The sequence below is a fragment of the Nyctibius grandis genome, chromosome 3, assembly GCF_013368605.1.
Source record: "Nyctibius grandis isolate bNycGra1 chromosome 3, bNycGra1.pri, whole genome shotgun sequence".
Lineage (NCBI taxonomy): Eukaryota > Metazoa > Chordata > Aves > Nyctibiiformes > Nyctibiidae > Nyctibius > Nyctibius grandis.
Window position 1 is genome coordinate 71,546,469 of NC_090660.1, and position 20,827 is coordinate 71,567,295.

Consider the following 20,827-nt stretch of genomic DNA (forward strand, 5'->3'; position numbering starts at 1 on the left):
AGTAGTCAATCTGCTTTCTGTAGAGTTTTTCCACCTCTTTGGTCTCACCATATTCCTTAACATTATTGTCTCACACAATGTCTCTTTTTTTTTTCCTTATAGAAGCATCTTACCTTCTCCTCCTTAACACTAGGTTAAACCAAAAAGTTTAAGAGCTTAAATAGAATCAAAGGACATGGGTAGCAAAACTACTTTAACACTGACTACACATTACCATTATTCTGTATCTTCCTAAAAACAGCACCTGAAAGTATGGTCAGGCATGGATTCACTGTTTCAGAAAAGAGAACTGACTACCTTATGAATCCTTATCTTTCCTGAAACACTTTGCATTCCTTCCATGAAAAGGTCACAATTTATTGAGTCTACATCTAGTTCCGTGGGCATTTAACAACACCTAGCTAACTAATATGTACTTTTGTTTCTCTTGAGCTCTGGGGATGCATAAAAATCTTTTAAAAATTACAGTAAGTTTTGCTTTGTAGCACTGCTCTGTCATAGACTGTGGTGGTAGTCATAAAATGCTGCTAACAACAACCATGCAGGTGTTCTCTTCCTTGAGTGAGAATTGTCAGTTGCAAAAAAATTTTCAGTAACCCAAATAACTTGGTAGGTTTTGTTTGCTATTTATTTTCAAAACATTGCTGTCTCCCCAGCAAGTGTTTGTTTGCATACTTTAATTGCATTGTTTCCATTCATATGAAAGAAATCGAATGACAAATTCTGTAACTATCTGGATCCTCATTTCCAGTGGAGTAATAACGTTCTGCTTAAAAATCTCTGTGTGATTTTATCTAGGTAAAACAGAGTGCACTCCCACTGTCTACCATGTATAACATTGCCAAAGAAGGAATGCATATTGTAGGCTTTCTTCTCTGTCTGTTGTCAGACACATGTACCTGTATGTCCTTCTAACATCCTTGACATTTGAGAGCTGTTACATTACTATATTTTACATGTACTAATCTAGAGTCTCTATATTTTAAAAAACAGGTGTAGTTTATTGAAGATGATTTAAGCTTCCTACCATTTTGCCTCAGCACTAATTTGTAGCATTGTCCCTGTAAGCGAAAATAACATGGCAGAGTTTCAGTGTGCGTTCAGACTCTAGTTTTTGTGTTGAAATTGCCAATAAACATGCTGTGAGGGTGTTTTTTATGACAGGCACTCCCAGCTACATTACCACTTCCCAAGTAGCAGTGTACAAACCATACATCGTTTATGGTAAGCAGCTAGAAATTATACTCTCAAAATGCTTTTCATAAAAAAGCTGATGATAACAGTGCATTGTGGACAGCAAAGAATGTGTGATGCCGATAGTCACACGTCAAGAAATTTGGGAGCCCTTGTTAGCATGAAGTATCATATCTGAAGCACAAGCAGGGGCCAGATTCCTAGGCTATCTTATGATTTTTTTAGCTATGAAAAGGAAGTACAGTATTTTGTTTCTTCGTTGCTGCTTCTTTATGTGCTAAGGGATTTCAACTGTTTTCCATTCCTCAATCAATATGTGTCTATTTCTAAGAAATGCTCAGTAAAGGATTGAACAAGGACAATTCCCATATGGTACTCATTCTGGAAACAGGTACAACTCAAAATAGTTTTCTCTCTCATTTAGGGCTTGATCACTCCCTATACTGATGGTCTGGTCTGAACACAGCATGAATTCCTACTGCAGCAGTGACCAGTCTGTGACTTTTGGGCTGCCTGAGGCTACCAAATCCTTAAATTGTGGCTCCTGTGTCGGAGGTACGTCACACAAGTAACAAAGGTGTCTTGCTAGTCACTACCTTGAATCCTCAGCAGTGGGAAAACAAGTTAGGCTGACATTACAGGGTTCACTTACAATATCAGTGCATACCCCATTCCCTGCTATTACAATAAAGTAGTGGGAAGCAACCTGAAAAGGCACCATCTTTCAGCCATTCCTGAAGCTCTTGGTCCCCTGAATGCTCCAAAAGTTTTGGTACGTTTCTGGTAGGTCTCTGATTATGGTGTGTGACTCACAAGCCAAAGGTGTTTTCCCCTCTGTCCTATAGTCACACGCTCAAATGTAAGCACATTCTCAAGTACTCTGAAGTGGCAGCAGAGTGTTGGGCACAATACATAAGCTCTTAAAAACAGGAGAACAATAGTCAGTTTTGTTGATAACGTGAAGTTGAGTTTCTTTCAGAGACTGAAACTTAACAATTAAACCAACCACCTTTTAAGCACAAAAATTAAACTCATGGAGACAAACAATGACCAATGAAAAATCACTTGCTGAGAAGCAGCATAAATACTCGTATTTCATCAGATCTAGGAAACTGGTGTTTGTATTTTTAAAGAACTAGTGTTGCTAATCTTTGTGTTGTTTTTTTTTAAACCAGGAAAGAGAAGAATGGTCATAGTAGCCTAATGATGCACGACTGCTGAAAGCTCACTCCAGCTCTGGATCAGAGCTGAGTGCAACAGGAAAGCATAAAATCCCCAAGTGCTTTATGCAACAGGAAAGCATAAAATCCCCAAGTGTTGGAACTTCTGTGGAGCAGCTTGTTTGTGAACTTCAGGAACTACAAAGGCTACTAGTAAACTGAGAGTAAAGACACATACTGATTGGTAATGTAAACCTCCATTCAAATGCAAAGTTCACTGAGATAAGCTTAGGCAAAGAAATACAGACCATAGCATCATGCCACTCTTACCTCCATTTCTCAAAGGCAAGGCACAGCTCTGTGTCTTTCTCTGTATTTGAATGTCCCTTCATACTCTATAATCTACTGCTACCACACAATGTGCAATGCCATAGAGGGGAGTGCACCACTACCTATTTAGTACTAGCTCATTCCCACTGGCAACACTGATCCCCTGTTCAATGTCCTATGGAAAGCGCAGCATAGTGTTCTTGCCACAGGAGCAGCTCAGCAGCTTCAAAAGCAAGTCATTTGCACTATCCACTCCCTAAATGCATTGGATACAGTCACCACATTACCCTCTCTTCTTACTGTGAAACTAATGCTGTGCCAGTTTCTGCTTGTCTGCTCAGACCTCTCAATATCATGCAGACAGTCTCTGCAGTATCAGGCATGCAGTCTCTGTTCCTCTCACCCTAAATTACTCCTTCCTGTTCCTCCGGCCTAGCATAACCTTGATATTTTAATGATGTCATTTATTTTTTCTCCTCTAATCTTGAATGCACAACTAGGAAAATGGTAATTATATTAAGAATGGCTTTTAATCCAAATTAATTTCTGCCATCATAATTTACAGGACATTGGATAAACTTGCAGCTACTGACAATCTGAGGTCTACCAAAGATGTATGTGTATGTACGAATGTGTACATGCATTTGTGTATATAAAAACTGATGCTTTTTCAGGAGTTTGTGAATCAGTCAGAAAGAAAATGTTCAGGAGAACTGGAGTAATGTAGATAGGTAGATGGAGTAGGTATAAACCATCATCACACTTGAAGGACAATTCTTCATTTACAGATACAAAACAAATTGTGTCTGGGATGTGCACTTTTGAGACAACACAATGAAGACTGAATTCTTTAGTTTCTTTAGTTTACACTCAGTGGAAAGTAAATTAAAGCTTATCATTTTCAAAGGAAAATATACTTTCAATATAACTGCAGCAAGTTATTTTTTAGAACAAGGTCTTACTGTCTTCTATTAAAAGAATCTCATTGATTTTAATGACTTCTGTACCAGGCACTTATTTGACCTCCTCTTCTTAAATGGGATGTCTTCGTTTAGCCCGCACCCGGGGCTAAACAACAGCAGTTTTTCTCTCACCCAATGTCCCTTCCTCAAATGAGGAATGGAATTAGGAAAAAGAGAGGGAGACTCATGGGATGAAGTTAACCAGATTTAATGAAATGAAAAAATCAATATAAATGACAACACAAAACAGACAACAGTATACCCACCCACAGATCACAGGCAAGTTGCTCCAGGAATCACAGCAAAGAGGAAGGAGAGGCAAGGAGAAGAAGAAAAACCCCACCTCTTCCCAGCAAACCCTCTCTTTTATAGTGAGCTTGATGTCAATGATACAGAATACACCTGTGGGCCAGCCTGGGTCAGCTGCCCTGGATTTAACTGCTAAGGGCCTTGGTCACCATGGCTGGCCACAAACTGAAACCAAATCCCAGTGAAACCAGGACATGGGAGCAATACCATTTATGCATGGAATCATGCTTATACACCCTGATTTACAAAGGGATGAAGACACGTTGGCACGCCATACTGAATTCAGTATTATTATCAATCAAGTTGATATTTAAGTGTTTGAAATCAGATATCTTGCTCAACTACAGATAAACCTGTTCCACTGATGTAATACAGGAGAACGGCATGTCTATCAAATCAGTTACATGTAAAGCAACAAGGATTAAAGAGAGAGTAATAAATCCATTGGAAACCATTCAGTGAAGAATACACTACTGAAAAAGTACTTGTCCATTAGGCAAGGTGGCAAGCCTCAAAATAAAATAGCCTGCTGCTATAATCACAATTCACATGTTTAAAAATAATGAGTCAGGACTCAAATTGCCAAAAAAATAGCCTCTAATACAATGGAAGATTTAAGGTTTTTCTTATTTGATGTTGCCATAGTTCAGCTTTGCTGTATAACAATAAGAATTACAAATCTTTTTCTAAGTTCACCTGAGATTATCAAGAAACACCCTGGTGCCTACAGCAAGGGCTCTAAGTCAAGTACAAAGCATCAAAAAAAATAGTGGTAGCACTGAGGAAGTCACAACGTTATCCTTTCTCTCTTTTCTTTCAGAAAAGGATCTGGGCATCCTGGTAAACAACAAGTTGAACACAAGCCAGTAATGCACCCATGCAACAAAGGTGGCCAACAGCCTCCTGGGCTGCCCTAGGAAAAGCATTGCCAGCAGGTGGAGGGAGATGATCCTTCACTTCTACTCAGCACTGATGAAACATCTGGAGTACTGGGTCCAGTTCTGGGTTCCCCAATTCAAAAGAAACATGGACATACTGGAGTGAGCCCAGCAACAGGCCACAAAGATGATTAAGTGATTGGAGTACCTGTCATATAAGGACAGCCTGAGAGCTGGGACTGTTTAGCCTCAAGAAGAGAGGTTTCAAGAGGGATCTGATCAATGTGTATAAATATGAGAGAAGGGTATAAACTGAAATACAGGAAATTTCATTTACAATTAAGAAAAAACTTCTCCCTGCAAGGGTGGTCAAACACAGGTACAGGTTGCTCAAAGAGGCTGTGGAGTCTTCAAGCTTATGATATTCAAAACCCAGCTGGACATGGCCCTGAGCAACCCACTGGAGTTAATGCTGCTTTGAGCAGAGGATTGGACTAGCAGATCTCCAAAGCACCTTCCAACTGCAATCATTTTGTGATTCTGTTGCTCTTCACTGTCTAAAACGGAACTCAATTTTTTCACCTTCCATGTCCGAAAGCAAATCTATACTGAGCTTTCCCTGACAAATCAACAGCTTAACATCTGACCGGTTCTATCACTACTGGATATGACTCAAAGAGGTTAGAAATAAGGAAAAAAATGGCTTTTTCAAAGAAAACATATGTGAAAACTTTGGCAACTGCAGGAGAGAAAGATGTAAAGGCTGTTCTCTAAGGGATGTATTTTTAAAAAAATCCACATAACAGAGTCCAAAGACTTAACCCCAGGCTACAGGAAAGAGATGCATTTTTAGCAGAAAAGCAGAGTCAAAAAAGGCCAACTAGACAGCAACAAACTTATTCTAAAGCCTCTCAGGTTAAAGAGAGCAGTGAAGCTACAAAGTTCTACCTGTTCTGTCCTCCTGAAAGCTTCATTTAGAGCCTGGCCAAACTTGTTCCAGAACAGGAGGGGGTTATTTTGAGATCTGGGCTTTCCCATGATAGAGGAACATTTAAAAAAAAAAAATCACTTCTTCACCTGAAATTACACACCATGATATGTCATCTCTGCCTTCAATTCGACAAACTACCACAAATTGCATCGAAGATCAACATATGCCATTTGATCATAAGCCACAAAGGGTTCAGTTCTGCCAAGGTTTCAATCAAGGCTGAAGAGCAGACATTCTGAAGATTTGTGAGCATGGCATGCATAGAATCTGCATTCTGATTCAGTCAAAACTAATTAGACCTTTCAAGCAACCTCTTTCTATTCCTGTGTATACAACACTTACAGAAACATTTGTCTCCTCCTTTCCCTGACAGAGTGACGAGGTCATGAAAAACTAATGTTCCTCAAGGTTCTTCAAGTGGCTGCACCACACTGGCTTGAAATAAAAGAAAATATTGAAAACTCTACTGACAGGAGTTTCAGCAGCCTTGACAGAGGTCCATAGTGTCACAAAAGAAGTCCACCAGTGTGTTTGTAATTGTAATATTCAAGACTTACCAGAGCTTTAAAATAAAAGCTAATCTTCTCTTTGAAAGGAATAAATGCTCCCTGTTGGATCACTATGTAGATGGCACCCTGAAAACTACTACCTCGCCATCTGCTACTGAGTCTTCATAGCAACATTCAGCTGATGTCAGCAGTCCCAGGTTAAGGACCATTACCCATTCCTATGAATGAGGGAAGGTGTCTTTTCTGAGGATGTCTGAGGTCTGTGTGAGGAGATGCTGTTCCTCAACCCCTTCTCCTGGAGAGAACTGTGAGGAAATCACTACAAAGCAGGTAGGATTGTATTCTTCCCTTTCTTCCTCTTTGCATAGAAGAAAGGTGATCAAAGTCACACGATTTCTTTTTACACTTCATATACCCAGTTTCCAGCTCCCCAGAGACAAACTCAATGGCAAGAATACATTGTGAATCCTTGATTAGTTTAGTGCTATTTGGACTGATGCATCCAAAACTAAAAAGACCTGGCCAAATGAATTTCTGATAAATAATTTAATCAGGCGTAGAGAGCCAAGTGCCATTTCTTCTGTGGGCTACACAATGCCAGGAGTCACAGTTCTTTCTCAGTGCTTGAGAGTCCATAATTAGCATAGCCCTACAGTAAGGACTATCATTTTACATTAAAAATTCTATCATGTGGGAATTAAAACTGCAGATTACTTTGTGAAGCATGGCCAAGATAAATCTTATTATTTAAAACAAATCTTTCTAAGTGTTGACAAACATAATAAAATTTCAAACATGAAAGCAAAAGGGAAATTTTTACATTTCAATTCCAGCATTGTAAAGGAAACTCTTTCATACTTAAAATTCAAACTGAGCATGTCAAGTCATTTCACTGTTACAGACTTGAATTACCTGCACTGGCCTGAGGGCATTATTCACTCTCTGAGAAAAATTGTACTTTAATATTGCTATGATTTTGCCAAGTAATTTTTACGCAGAAGCCGGGATGAATTTGAAACATCCATTTCAAGATTAAAGTGACGACATTTGGTGACTGCAGAGAACCATGTAATTGAGAATTGGGCTTCAGGATGCACCCAAAATTAAATATGGGAATGAGAAAACAATATTAATAAAAGGACCAATGTTTTGCTTTCTTTGCTTAACTTTTGGGATGTGGATATTAAATAGGGTTATAAAATACAAATAAACCCTTACTTCAAAAATATTTAGATGCATACACTATATTGAATGCTTACGCTATATGGAAAGACCATGAAATTGTTGGCCACTGTCCCAGCCCATTTAATAATTTCTGTCACATGCATGAGGAAAGAAAATCTTCCCACTCGGTTTTAATGGATCCATTTTTGGAAGCACTGAATTATTAATCTCTTTTAGGGGTTATCTGCTGCCTCATCACTTGTTCACTGCATATGAAGTTGTCGGCTGGACTAAGAGCATGCTCTGAAGAAGCTTAACTCCACAACAGAGCCTGAAGTGAACTAAGGAGTTCCACCATTGACCTAGATAGGGCAAGAAATTAATGTACAAATAAATGTCCTTACTCAAAAGTGTATATCAAAAACCTTTCAGCAGCTTGCTTCCAGGTGAAACTGTGGATAAATTGGTTCTCTTGTGAGCATATGGCTTTGAAGAAATGTGGAGATAGAAAAGCTGATGCTTTTATATAATGAATTCGACCAGTAAAATAGGGTAATGAGGAGTACCCAATGTTTTTATTATTTAAATAAAATTTAATGTAGGATAATAGATTAAAAATTTTAGTACGTATGTTAAAAAGTAGTAGGACTTATTAAAGAAAGTAAGTGAACAGATTCATTCTTTTCTTGAGGACTTCCCAGATTAGCTGTCTTACTATTTGTATCAAGGTAGAGCACTTCATTACAAAATCAACCATAAATGTTGGCATCTTGACTCACTACTTTCAAGGTAACTAGTTGTCTGGATAGCAAATTTTCTTTAACTCTCTAAGAATCTCATTACCAGGTTTTTCATTATAGTAAAACATTGATTAACTAAGTATAATGAGGTTTAGCAACAACTGTTTAGCATTGAGGGAATTTATCTTGTAACTGATAGAGGCTAGGGGAACATGACATTGGAGGTTTTAACAACTGAAGCCGGGATAATGCAGGTTCACATGTACTAGCTCTTATGCATTGAATCCAATGTCATCCTTAAATTGTTGCTCTATGAGCGAATGAAGGCTGAAAACATCACTGAGGACAAGAAGAGGCAAACATTTTGATGAACAAAATATGAAAAATTAGTCATGACAGAAGTTAATTAGTTTCCTCTTGTTTCTGCACTGGTTTTGCCCAAGACTCAGTCTTGTTGGGAAAGAACAGCATTGTAAAGCAGGGAGAAGGGATCCAAAAAAAAAGGCCTCCTTTGAGAATTAAAGGCCTCCTTCCAGAACTACTACCCTGTTTTTTAACCAGGGCTTTTATTTCTTTTGCATTTAGTTTTATTTCTGTGGGGTTATCTTTGATTTATTTTCCTTTTAAGCTGAGACACAACTCTGAAAAGCCCACTCCTATCTTTGTTTTTCCATGCAAAGATAAAAGCTTAAAAACTGACAGCTCCACGCCCGCCATTCCAGATAGAGGAAAATTGGCTATTAGGCTCCCACAAATTGCCAGTTTTCTTTCTTCAGGAACTAAGGTCCCATCCTGTCGGCCAGTTGATGACACTAGAAAGATTCACCAATGACAGATCTTCCAAAAACATGGTAAGAAACCAACAGCGAACCTCAGTAAGTTGGGAAATCTCCCACATAACCTAGGCATACTGTGCTGTTGCTCACTGAAGTAAGAGACATTTAAAGCTACAAGAAGTAACTGTGTTCTAACTGTGCATGATCCACTACCTACTGAAGTCAATACAAATATTTCAATTCACTAAATCGTATATTAGATTCCAGCCACTAAAGAACCAATAGTAACCAAATTATTATACTACAGGATAAAATAAAACAGTACAGTGTCAAAATTTACAGTTGTGACAATACATCATAACATTAGCTGAAATGAACTCAGTGTGTTTTCTCCTTTACCTAAATATCCCCTATGAGAATTATTTCAATGTTTTGATTTTTCTGCTAAGCTTTTACTTACCTGAATAAAGATTTCTTTTTCTTGTTCTTCCTCTTCTGCTACTGAAATGCAGCCCTGATGACTCTATCGCTAAGTGGCTGAGTTGGTCTGAAGTTATCTCCTAGGATTCCATCACAGCCCTCTAAAAGTTCTGCACCTTTAACATGTGTCCTCAGTCTACGAAATTCCTCTATCTGAAAGGCAGAAAAACAGACATGAAGAAGCTGAGATACATTCTTCACTGTGGGACTAATGATCAAAATCAGCCTTGCCCAGCCACTTCTGCAGCTTTGGAACTTGGAGTGTTCAGGTACCATATAGTACGGTCAATATACATCATTAATAACATTTTAAAATAGTCATCAGCACTGTCAAAACATTTAACATACGGAGAAAAATAAGAACTTTTATGCACATGGTTTGGCAAACTTATCCTTTGCTTTTTTGTAACTTCTTTTGGGATCTATAACCTTCTTAGCCATTGAAGATCACATCCTATGAATCAACCTTGCAGTTGTGACATGAGAGTAATCATTCTGGTCTTCTTCAAATTATTTACTAAACCAGGAAAATTCTGAACAGACTCTCAGCTTTAGAGGAAGTCTGTTGACATTTTATATGGAAACATATGGTTTTTCACATCAAAACAAAATACCACTTCTAGATTTCTGTAGATGTAGGTGCTAAGTATACTTAGAAAATCAAATACAGGCAAAAATCAATATAAAACATTTCAATTGGTCCAAAACAAATATGCTTCTGGTTTATAGACTCTTTTTAGATTTTTCTAAATCTCATCGGGTGTAGGGAAGAATGTGAGCAGCTTCTATCTCCACCCCTGGTATCAGCATCAAGTTCTGTGTGATAAAATACTAAGAAAATCAATACATATCTTAGCCACATTACACCTTATTGTTCAACAGTGCTGTTTTTAAGAATCTGGTATTTTAAGTACGTAGTTACAGCTACTAAAAAAATTGTGTTTGTTTTTGCTTTGGCATATTGACAAGCTACCTTAGCCAAATCCAGCAAACCTACTTGAAGGCTGACTCCCCTAGCCTGAGCCTTTGTACTTGTACTGACCCTGTGATGCCTCACTGTCCAGCTCAGCTGTAACTTGAAACTGAAGCTACACGGAAAGCAAAACGGAGCCAGAAGTATTCAATCATTTTAGGCGAAACCGGGACATCATCTTAAGGAATTATAGAGAATGAAAAACATCCTATGAGGGATTACAGGGACAATGCAAGTGTGATTCCAGAATTAAAAGAAATGAGGTACTAAACAGCAGGTAATGGCATTTTTATTCTTATATTGCCTGCAGAGAATACTTTCTTACTGCAACTTTGAAGGCAACTGCCTTCATTGTTGTTTTCCACTCTACAGCAGAATTGATACAGACTTACTTACTTGATTTAGAGGCTAGCTCTGCTCTGCTGTATTTTCCTCAAAAAACAGTGAGCTTAGAAATCAACACTCAGCTTCCTGCAACTGAGATATAAGGCAACAGCTTAGACTGAAAGATGAAAAGCAGAACAAACTGTAAAGCTCCTTGAAGGTGCTTTTAGAGGCAGAACTCTGTTTTGGAAGATTTTTGTTTGTTAGTTTATTTAAAGTAAACTGAAAGCAAATCCACTACAGGCTTTGAACTGAAAAAGTCTTCAGGAGTCAAGTGCTGGTAAATCGCTGAACAGGTTTTATAAAGGTACCCTCTTTCACCACCTGAATCAACTCCGGAAAGTCTGAAATAATTGTAGTTTAGCATGGAGCATTTTACTAGAATGGGGCTTTTGTTTGATCTTTCAAGAATGAGAGACTGCAAACAAACACAGATGAAGGAGAGGGAAGAGCAAACTCTCTGCAAAGCTGTCGTTTGTGAGCTGTCTCCTACAATAACTACAAATGCTCTGCCCCAGTCCCCACAGTGAAACCTTTCTCCATGAGGTATTCCTCACAAAGTGGCTTCCAGTTTCTTCAGTCAGGAAAGCAGGACTCACCTGATCCCTGCGCCTGCTCTTTAGTCTTCCAGGAAGTCTAGAATTGCAGCCCTTCTCTGAGGCGGAATTGCTTCTGAGCCCACTAGCCTCCTTGTTCCATTTTTCATATCATGGTTCAGACCCCATGACAGAGGCCCTCTATATACATGGTGGTCTGCCTCACTCTTGAGAAGTAGTTGTCAGAAAAGGACACTAGCTGTGCTGATGTTACTTTTCGTATTAAATTTCCATGTGATAAGACAATAATATGTGTGCCTCACTCATCCTGCTTCCTCTAATATGGAACCATTTACTATCTCCTCCCAACTCCTCACAAGTCATTGCTGTGAAGTACACCCTGTAGGTCTGCTGAGGAAATAGGTATTTCAGAGGCACACAGCTAAGCACCCTTGGATATTCACACACTTTCAACAGGAATAGCCATCTATAAGTTTTTCTGATGCCCAGAAGACACTAAGGATGACCCAGACCTGTTCACACCAAAATTCAGGATCCAATTCTAATCAGTGAGAAAGTGAATACATAATGTTAGCATTTATACTGAGTAAAAACAAAGTTAGTTTATATTTTGTAGAATTTTGCAAGATTGTTTTTACCACTTCCCTGTATTCAGATTCTGAATAGTTTTCTTCTGTTTCACTTAAATATTTGCTGAAGAGAACACACAAAACAAAGAATTTGAATGTTTTCTCTACAAACATTTCTTCTATACATGGAACAGAAGCATTATCTTTCTGTTTGAAAATTTCACATGCCTCCATGACACCTTCCAAGAACACAGACCTGTTTCCCAGTGAACAGAATACCGTGAACCTCTCAGAGTGCTTTATTTCACAAACTACATGAATTTTGCACAATTCCGACTCCAGCTCCATATGCTCATTACTATTTCTGTCCTTTAGGAGCTCTTGATTTTGAATGAGGTAGACAAAAGGACTAGAGACCTCACCATTCAATACAAAACCAGTTAACTCTGACAATGAGTACAGAAGAACGACAGCTCCTTGCTGCATCATTGTTTAAAATCCCTACTCTGAGTGGCTTAGACGATGTACTTGTTCTGGGCTTCAGTGAACCACAAAGCACATTATTCACAAATGTCCAATTTTTTAAACATATAACAGAGAGAAGCACGAGCAAGTCTTTTTCAATTATTTCCTGCTCTTCAGTGGCCTAGTAGGAGGGAGTTCTCTATTTTATCCCACTGAATTTCAGCAGTGTACATGCATGGTCAAGGTGTCTCACAAAAGTAGTCAACACAATTCTTTCTGGGCTATATATTTCAACATAAGACAAGTGAGGATGATAAAAACCACAAAAGGAGGGCAGGAATATGCAAGAAGAGCACTGGAAGGTGCAGCTTTCCAGACAGGCTTCTTTCCACTGAGGTCAGTAATAAAACTCCCAAGAAATAGATTTGCAAAGCCCTTGTTCTCCAGGGGAGAAGAGTCACCTGCACACTTTATCCAGACCTCACAGAACCACCCATGAAGGAAAGGGGTCTCTGTTGGAAGTGAAACCTCACGTCAAAGAGAATGACTTCTAGTGAGGAAACAGCATTGGACTCCAGGAAAGCACAGCCTGACACTGCAGTCCTGGCTTCCTCTTTTTGCTATTCATATAACCAACACACTCCAGTCCTAGCTGCTGAAGTGAGGTGCATATGGAGCTGAATCTCCTTTCACTTAACATTGACTTAGATCAGCAGCAAATCAACTCATCAGTTGAACTTTACCATCTATGAATGTCTTTTGGAGAAACAGAAAAAGGTTCTCTATTTTACAATGGTCAGCCTATTATGCCTATGCCAAAATAGTTACTTCTCCATTGTTTCAAAATAAGAAAATGTGAAAATATATAGATGTGACCATGAACTAGAATTGCAATTTTATTCATTTTTTCCCCTTATGACCCACAGTTTGTTAAGCTAATCAATACTTCTGTTAATTACAGAAAATGAGAATGTGAATGAGTATCTTGTCTCCAATACATTAACTAGCTTCATCAGAGGAAGGCTATAAAACCTGTGCCATATCAGACTGTGTCATTTTTTATTGTTACTTGTTACTGATACTCAGAAGTTGATTATTTTATGGCCTGAAAAATGAAAATAGAAAGCCTGGAATTTGTCTCTTACTGGCTATTAGCATAGATGCTGCTAGTATTTACACAAAGCGCTTGAAGTTTCATAAGCTGTGTTCATTAGTACCCCACAGAAGAAAGTTCTACAAGTTAATGATACCTGTAAAAATAATATATTTAAATCCATTAGAAATGCATTTTCACTGATACCTGTGCTTTAATACTTCAAGCAGGCTTAATAAAATTAAATGCCTTTACCAGCCTTCCATGGATGACTCAGAATGGTATATACAGTACTACATCCTCTTTATTTTCCATAGACAAAAGCCTTTGCATCTCTAATCTCTCCTTAAACGATGTCTCTCACAGGCACTCATGCTCACATGCACAAAAGAGGCCAGATTCTTAATTGCAGCCAAAACGCTAACTACAGGTTAAAATCTTGGATGTCTAGGCTATAGCAAAATATTCTGGCACCCCCCCAAAATCTTATTTTGGGCATCCTGGAGATGCCCAACTCTCAGTCCCTTTTGACTTTATAATCCCAGAATCACCGTCTCTCATGTACTTGTCCTCATATTTATTTTCAATTGACATCTGAATGCAGTATCTGACGCAAGTAAAATTTTTATCCCACCTTGGCAAAAGTCCTTCATATTCTTAATAAGTCTTTTCTGCACAACCTTGACTTCAATGCTGCTGCATCCAGAACTAGAAGTGAGGATTTTTTTTCTAACTGATGCTGATCTATAATGAGTACAAAGCACTGTGGATCATGTTGGCATAAGTTCGCTCCAATCCCTCACTCTGCTCCAGTGCCATGTCTCAGCTGCACACTGTGACAGTGGCAGGGAAAAAGCCCCTCCATGACTTGTGAGCCCTTCATCACTGCAATGCTCTTGGTGGATTGGGTTTATACCAACCAAAGTAATGCTGCAACGCAAACCAGACACCCCTCACCCAAAGAAGGCCATGGTTATAAATCACACTCTTTTCCCCAAGGGCTCTCTTTTTCCCAGGCACAATATTCTCTTCTGGAGACTTATCCCCTTCATATCACGCTCCAACATCTTGTTTTCTCGTGGTAAATGAGCACATAATAATATTAACTAAAGCTACATTTGTCTGCTTATTTCCTATTTCATTCACCCCCCTCGTCATCTCCCACCACATGTGGATGGCTTGAACTGTGCCCTCCGTGCATTGACTGGATTAAAAGGGAATAGAGACTACAAAATCTGCAACTATCATGAAATAAAATATCATACAATGACTCAGTGTAATGGCTATGGTCTTTATACTTCTGATTAAGTCCTCTTATTTATTCATATCACATCCGGACAATTAGCTGCCAAGTTACAAAATGCACTGTCTTTAAAAGTTATTCTGAATCGAATAATGCCAACAGAGTTCTTTTCCATTTACTTAGTAGTAAGCAGCCATAAGACTTATCCTTTCATAAGCAAATAAATACCAAATTCATGATGGGATACATTTACGTTACAGCTACCATACAAATAAGCTTATTGGGAGCTATTGCTTTTATCCTATGATTAGAACTAAAATTCAGTTTTCATACAAAAACAAACACCGCCAATTTCAAATTGTTAAAATTGTTAAAATATTGTGTTGGGATTTCTAGCAAAATTTTAGATTATTAAAGCTGAAATAATTTAAATGTGAATTTATCACCTTTTATACTTTTTTCTCTTCTGTTTGCACATGCTTCAGAGCAGGCAATGAAAATTAATGCATTCAGCTTCAGGGATTCTACATAGTTTCAGTTAAATTAAACCCACATTCCTCCAGTTGGGATACACAGACTGTGAATATTCATCAGGAGTTTTCATTGTTTTTACTGCGATTACTTGTAGACAGCGTTGAAATGTTTTCTAGAGAAAGGCTCACATGACTGTTATAATTTTAAAAAAAAACCTTTAAAATACATACGTGTGAAATCAAATTTAAATAGGTAGTTTCAATTTGACATTTATTATAGAGCAAAAGTTAAAAAGAGCAAGATAAGTTAAATATAGTTCAATGCAATATAGCTAGCCTGTACTATGTTAACATTTTTCATTCTCCAGGACATAGCGTCGCTCTGTGCTTTTTTGCTCCTTTAACATCAAAAAGCAGTGATATTTGAAAGCTTACAATTACAAAGAATTGCATGTCTTTTGCCCATTGACTTGTTTCTTTTTTTTTCACTTAAATAAAGAATTATTTCAAATGCAGATGATAAACGCTAACAAGGTTATTCATCTCTGACCTTTGCATTGCTTTCAGTGACTCGAAAGGCTTAACCTTTACTTGAAAAGCCATGTACTGATCTAATGGGATCCTCAAGGAGAACAGATATAATGCCCTGATATATATATTTGCACGCTATAACCTTTAGCTCGTAACCATATTCCAAGGTCACTTTAACCACAGCTGTTACCTGCACTTGGGACACAGTCAAAGGATAGCGAAACAATATCCAGGTGACACCTTCACTGCAGGGTGGAATGGTTAGAGAGCCCTCATACACCCAGTAGTCACGCAGTAAAGGATCTGAAATGAAAAGAAATGTGGAATGTTAATGACATAAAGGAAGATAATTCTGTCTTTCCAATTAAGACAGCTTATGATAGCCATGGGCTTGCTCATATGATGAAGTTAGTATGCAGTAAATTAAGGTGTGAATTTATAAACTGCCAAGCACTGTCCACTACTTTCTCATGTGAATGTACATGAGCTTGTGGCCATTTTATTACCGTAACTTCCCCCTGCAGACGAGTATTTTAAAGATGAAAATGCCACTTTATAGAGGTGAAAAATTACATGTGCACAACTCCTTAAACTAACATAGCAATTAAATAATATGGTGGGAAATAACTCCTGTTACTGTCAAAAGCTACAAGAGATATCCCATTTTGAAGGCAGAGGGGCTGTGGTGATCAAATTTTAACTGACTTTTACATTTAGGACATGTCTCAAGGATGAATTTATTTCATTTTTTAGAAAAATTCAATGAAAACAGCTCAAGCCAAACTTTTCAGTTTATAATTTTGGTAACATACTTTTTGAGATGCACTGGTGTCTCCTAGCTTTGGAAAAGCGAGTTGAATTTCACAGGGAAAAAAATCACGGTTTACTTAAGAATAAACGTATTTTAATAAGTTTATAAACTTATTAATAGGTTTATAAATAACTATTAGAATAAACAGTTGTCTCTCAAGAAAATGTACAATGGTTTGTCCAAGCAGAGTTTTAACTCTACATACATGTCTGATTTTAATTATTTTAATTTTAATTCCCCAGAGATTGCAGTCAAACTGCACTTCATGAGACTACACAGGGCTGCCCTTTGCTGCTGTAGGCCATACTCACAAATGACTCCCTGACACAGCTTAAGAAGTATGTATGGGAAACTGCCTCACTGTAAAACAGGGGACAAGAAACAAACCTTGAGAGGACTGGAGACAAAGGCTGGTTAATCATGACATGGAGAACTAGGGGGAAGGTTGTGACAAGCTTCACAAGGACAGGATGGGAGGTTGGAAACTGGAATAAACTTGCTTGGTTGATCTAACTTGTTACTGTCATTTCACTACTAGCTCAGAGGAATAGCAGTAGAATTAAATCTTCCTAATGAAGCCTGTGATTATCAGTGAATGGATTTTGTTTTGTTGGTGTAATTTTCTTTCTCAGGGAATTGCATAGCAAATCCATTGAAAGCAAGTTGCATTGTCAAACACTCAAAAGTTAAGAACTGCAAGAATTAATTCAGCCCATTCTGTGCATGCATTGTGACACGGTCTCGTTACATGATCATGTATGTCTTTTCTAGAGAACCTTTCATGATTTACTTGCAAAGATGGATGATTTTCTTTTGAAAAGCATTTAATAACATTTGGATTTCTCAGTACAATATGTGGTCCTTGGTCTTCTTTTTCCCATGCTATTCAAATCCTACTTGTTAGAAGGACGACATTTTCTCGTTTTTCATAGAATAGAATCATAGAATCACAGAATGGTTTGGGTTGGAAGAGACCTTAAACATCATCCAGCTCCAAGCCCCCTGCCATGGGCAGGGACACCTTTCCTCTAGACCAGGTTGCTCAAAGCCCCATCCAATCTGGCCTTGAACACTTCCAGGGAGGGGCAGCCACAACCTCTTTGGGCAACCTGTTCCAGTGTCTCACCACCCTCACAGGAAAGAATTTCTTCCTAAGATCTAATCTAAATCTACCCTCTTTCAGTTTAGAACTGTTCCCCCTCATCCTGTCACTACACGCCCTTGTAAAAAGCCCCTCTCCAGCTTTCCTGTAGGCCCCCTTCAGGTACTGGAAGGCTGCTATGAGGTCTCCCAAGAGCCTTGTCTTCTCCAGGCTGAACAACCCCAACTCTCTCAGCCTCTCTTCATAGGAGATGTGCTCCAGCCCTCTCATCATCTTCGTGGCCCTCCTCTGGACTTGCTCCAGAGTGCATATTTCTAGTGCACTCATTTCTTCAGTGTCTGAGTGCTTCACAAACACGAATTAATTTATCCTTCCAACACCCCAGTGTGGTGAGGAAGGACAGATTATCCCCACACTTTAAAGCTGGGGAACTGAGGCACAGAGAAGTTAAGGTCAAATGCATCTATTCATTTGAGGTCTTCAATATGAGATGCTTAGAACCTGATTTCTCAGAGTAGTTAACTTTCTATAGCACTTAATGCAGTCAGAGCACTGCTCCCATTGACTTCATTGGAGGTGTAAGCACTCAGCACTTCTGCAAATCAGACCCCATGATCTCAAGTCAGGCACCTAGAAAATGAGGAATACATAGTTAGAGATGACTATGAAAATCTTGGTTTATGTGATTTGATCAGCATCAAACAGGAATGGTGAGGTGAGGGTCCTGTAAAAAATAACTAATGGTTACACAATGAAAATACGTTTTATAACACATGCATGAAGGGGCACAGGCAGCCTTAATTCCTGCAATTTCTAACTGCTGAGCACTTGACTTTGCAACCTAAACAATATCCTTTTGATATAATTAATAGAGTTTAATGTAGACCTCGTGACTTTGGAAATTAAAGATCTTGCCACTATGACACGCAATTTAGCTCAGAAGGATTCCTTGCAGAAACATCTTGTTTTGTAGAAATATATTTTTTTTCAAGACAAGGTAGATAAAGTGGTTGTTTCTTACTATTACTCTTTAACTTTTATCTATATGAATCTGAATTTGCCTCCCATTGTCACTACTGCTTGTATGCTATACAACTGTCATTGCATTATGGCATTGTCTTTTGAAGCTGCCAAAAAGCTACCTTGGTAAGTGGGTAACCTTACACTTCCTATTTTATGCTGAAGTAGAGAAAGGAGTGCACACAGGTCCCCCTCTAGTTGGGATGATAAACCATCAAGAAAGCTAGCCACACTGCTGCCAGCAGCGCACGGACTACAGTACCACATCTCATTCACACGACGAAGGCGCAGATTTATCATAAGTTCCAAAGCAACTTCATCCCTATCCCTGTTAGCACCACTAGGTGCAATATGCATTACCACCTCATTGGACACACTCTCAGGCTTGCAGTTAGGCTATGCTTTACATCAAGATTGTCCCAGCCTCTGCAATTAGCTAGCAATCCACCCACACAAAAGTAAGCAAAGGCACCTACCTGGCAATAAAGAGTTGGGATTAAAACAGGGTATTGTTTTGGACTTTCCCTGAAAAAATGAATACAAATCAATCTTATCTCCATTCTTATTAAAATGGTGATGAATGGAGAGGTAAAACACACTGTGTGTTCTTACAACATTAAGCCTTCAGTTCCTGTGCAAAGCAACATCATTAATAGTCCCCATTTAATCATCGTTGCATTTGTCCTTGCAGCTACACAAACACGTTTTTTCATTCTGTTTTATATTTTACTTTTAAGGTTATCTCAGCACTTTGTTAACTTTCTGCCTTTAGTATCTGGGCTCCTTCCAGATTCTAGCCTTGAAATTCTCTACATGAAATTCAGGGGTTCCATACAAAATGAGTTTAAAAAACAAGGGCCAAAGTGAGCTTTTCCTTGACTAATGTGGACAACACTTAATAAAATAAAGCCAGTTTCACATACTCAATGCAATAAAATTTTATGTATGCCAAAAGTATGTTTGATGCTGACCCTCTGAAAGTCATTAGTATAACACACTCACAACATCAATGACCTTGGCTGTCCTTTCAGTAATGAAACTACAGAGTTCCATAAACTATTGTTTTCTCTGACACCTTCATAAACAATGAGTTTGTAATATTAAATATCATGAATGAGGTTTACCATATATTATTTAACTAAAAGAAGATTTTCAATTCCCTTCTAATAACAGCTTCTCATTTTTCTACACTTCAGCATCCACTGAAGTGAATGGCTAATCCCTCCAGACCAATACAGAATGTCTCATTAATGCATCTCAAAATCCTTTAAAATCAAAGGTAAGTATGAATATTTCTATGTTACAGACAGAGACCATGAAGCAGAGAGACGGAAGTAACTTTCCCAAGGTTATTTAAGATAGCATCAACATTCTGGAGAGCACTCATATCTCTTCAGTCCTGCCGGGCTTATTATCTGCCCTTCAGGATTCCCACACATAATCCACCTGACATGACAGCATTGTGTTTTTGCTGATTTCCCACTGCAAGTTAATATGGGTGCTCAGCTCGTCTACTCTTTTCCTCTACAAATTAAAACCAGGTAAATTTGGAGATACAGCTGCTTGTGTTCACTAAGCATGTTGCAGTGCTTGCACTCACGCTGACTCCATGATAATCACTGAAAAGGTAGTATTTGCAATCAGTAACTGGTATAGCACATCAAACTTTCTGGCCACCAGAAAAGGAAGTAACTACAAAGACTGTATATTATCTCAATACTGTAAAATGCTGAGCTTCTGATGCAGGCCACCAAACTATGGCTTTCACACGTGCTTTTACTACAGACATATCTGAAACCCTTCTCTTGGCTTTGTGTAGACCCTTCACTCCCTTCCTTTCTGGTGGGTGAAGGAAGCATTTCTTCAGACAATGCCTTACCTTATACTGGATGTCCTGAAGAATTTCAGTTACAGCCTTTAGGCCTACATGCTCTTTTCCTATCTGAAATACAGCAAGCAAAGACAAGTTTCAGTATTTCGCTATTTCAGAAACTGAAGCAAGACAGAGGTCAATCAGAACAGTAAGCTCTGTAGCTGTTTTTAGTTAAGCTACACAACCTTGTGTTAACTAAGTACACTGATACATGGCAACTTCAAACAATTAAATCTCTAT

The 20,827-nt window shown here is 38.4% G+C and overlaps 1 protein-coding gene across 1 annotated transcript in view; it reads right to left on the reverse strand.

The window, feature by feature from the left end:
• The window catches only part of CA8 (carbonic anhydrase 8), a 57,286-nt gene that overhangs the window by 5,094 nt on the left and 31,365 nt on the right, over positions 1–20,827 (reverse strand). The window contains exons 5-8 of the mRNA XM_068396361.1: positions 20,594–20,656; positions 19,191–19,239; positions 15,972–16,084; positions 9,474–9,646 (exon numbers count right to left, since the gene is read on the reverse strand). Of these exons, the coding sequence (XP_068252462.1) occupies positions 9,512–9,646; positions 15,972–16,084; positions 19,191–19,239; positions 20,594–20,656 (360 nt within the window). The 3' untranslated portion in view covers positions 9,474–9,511. The remainder of the gene's footprint in view (positions 1–9,473; positions 9,647–15,971; positions 16,085–19,190; positions 19,240–20,593; positions 20,657–20,827) is intronic.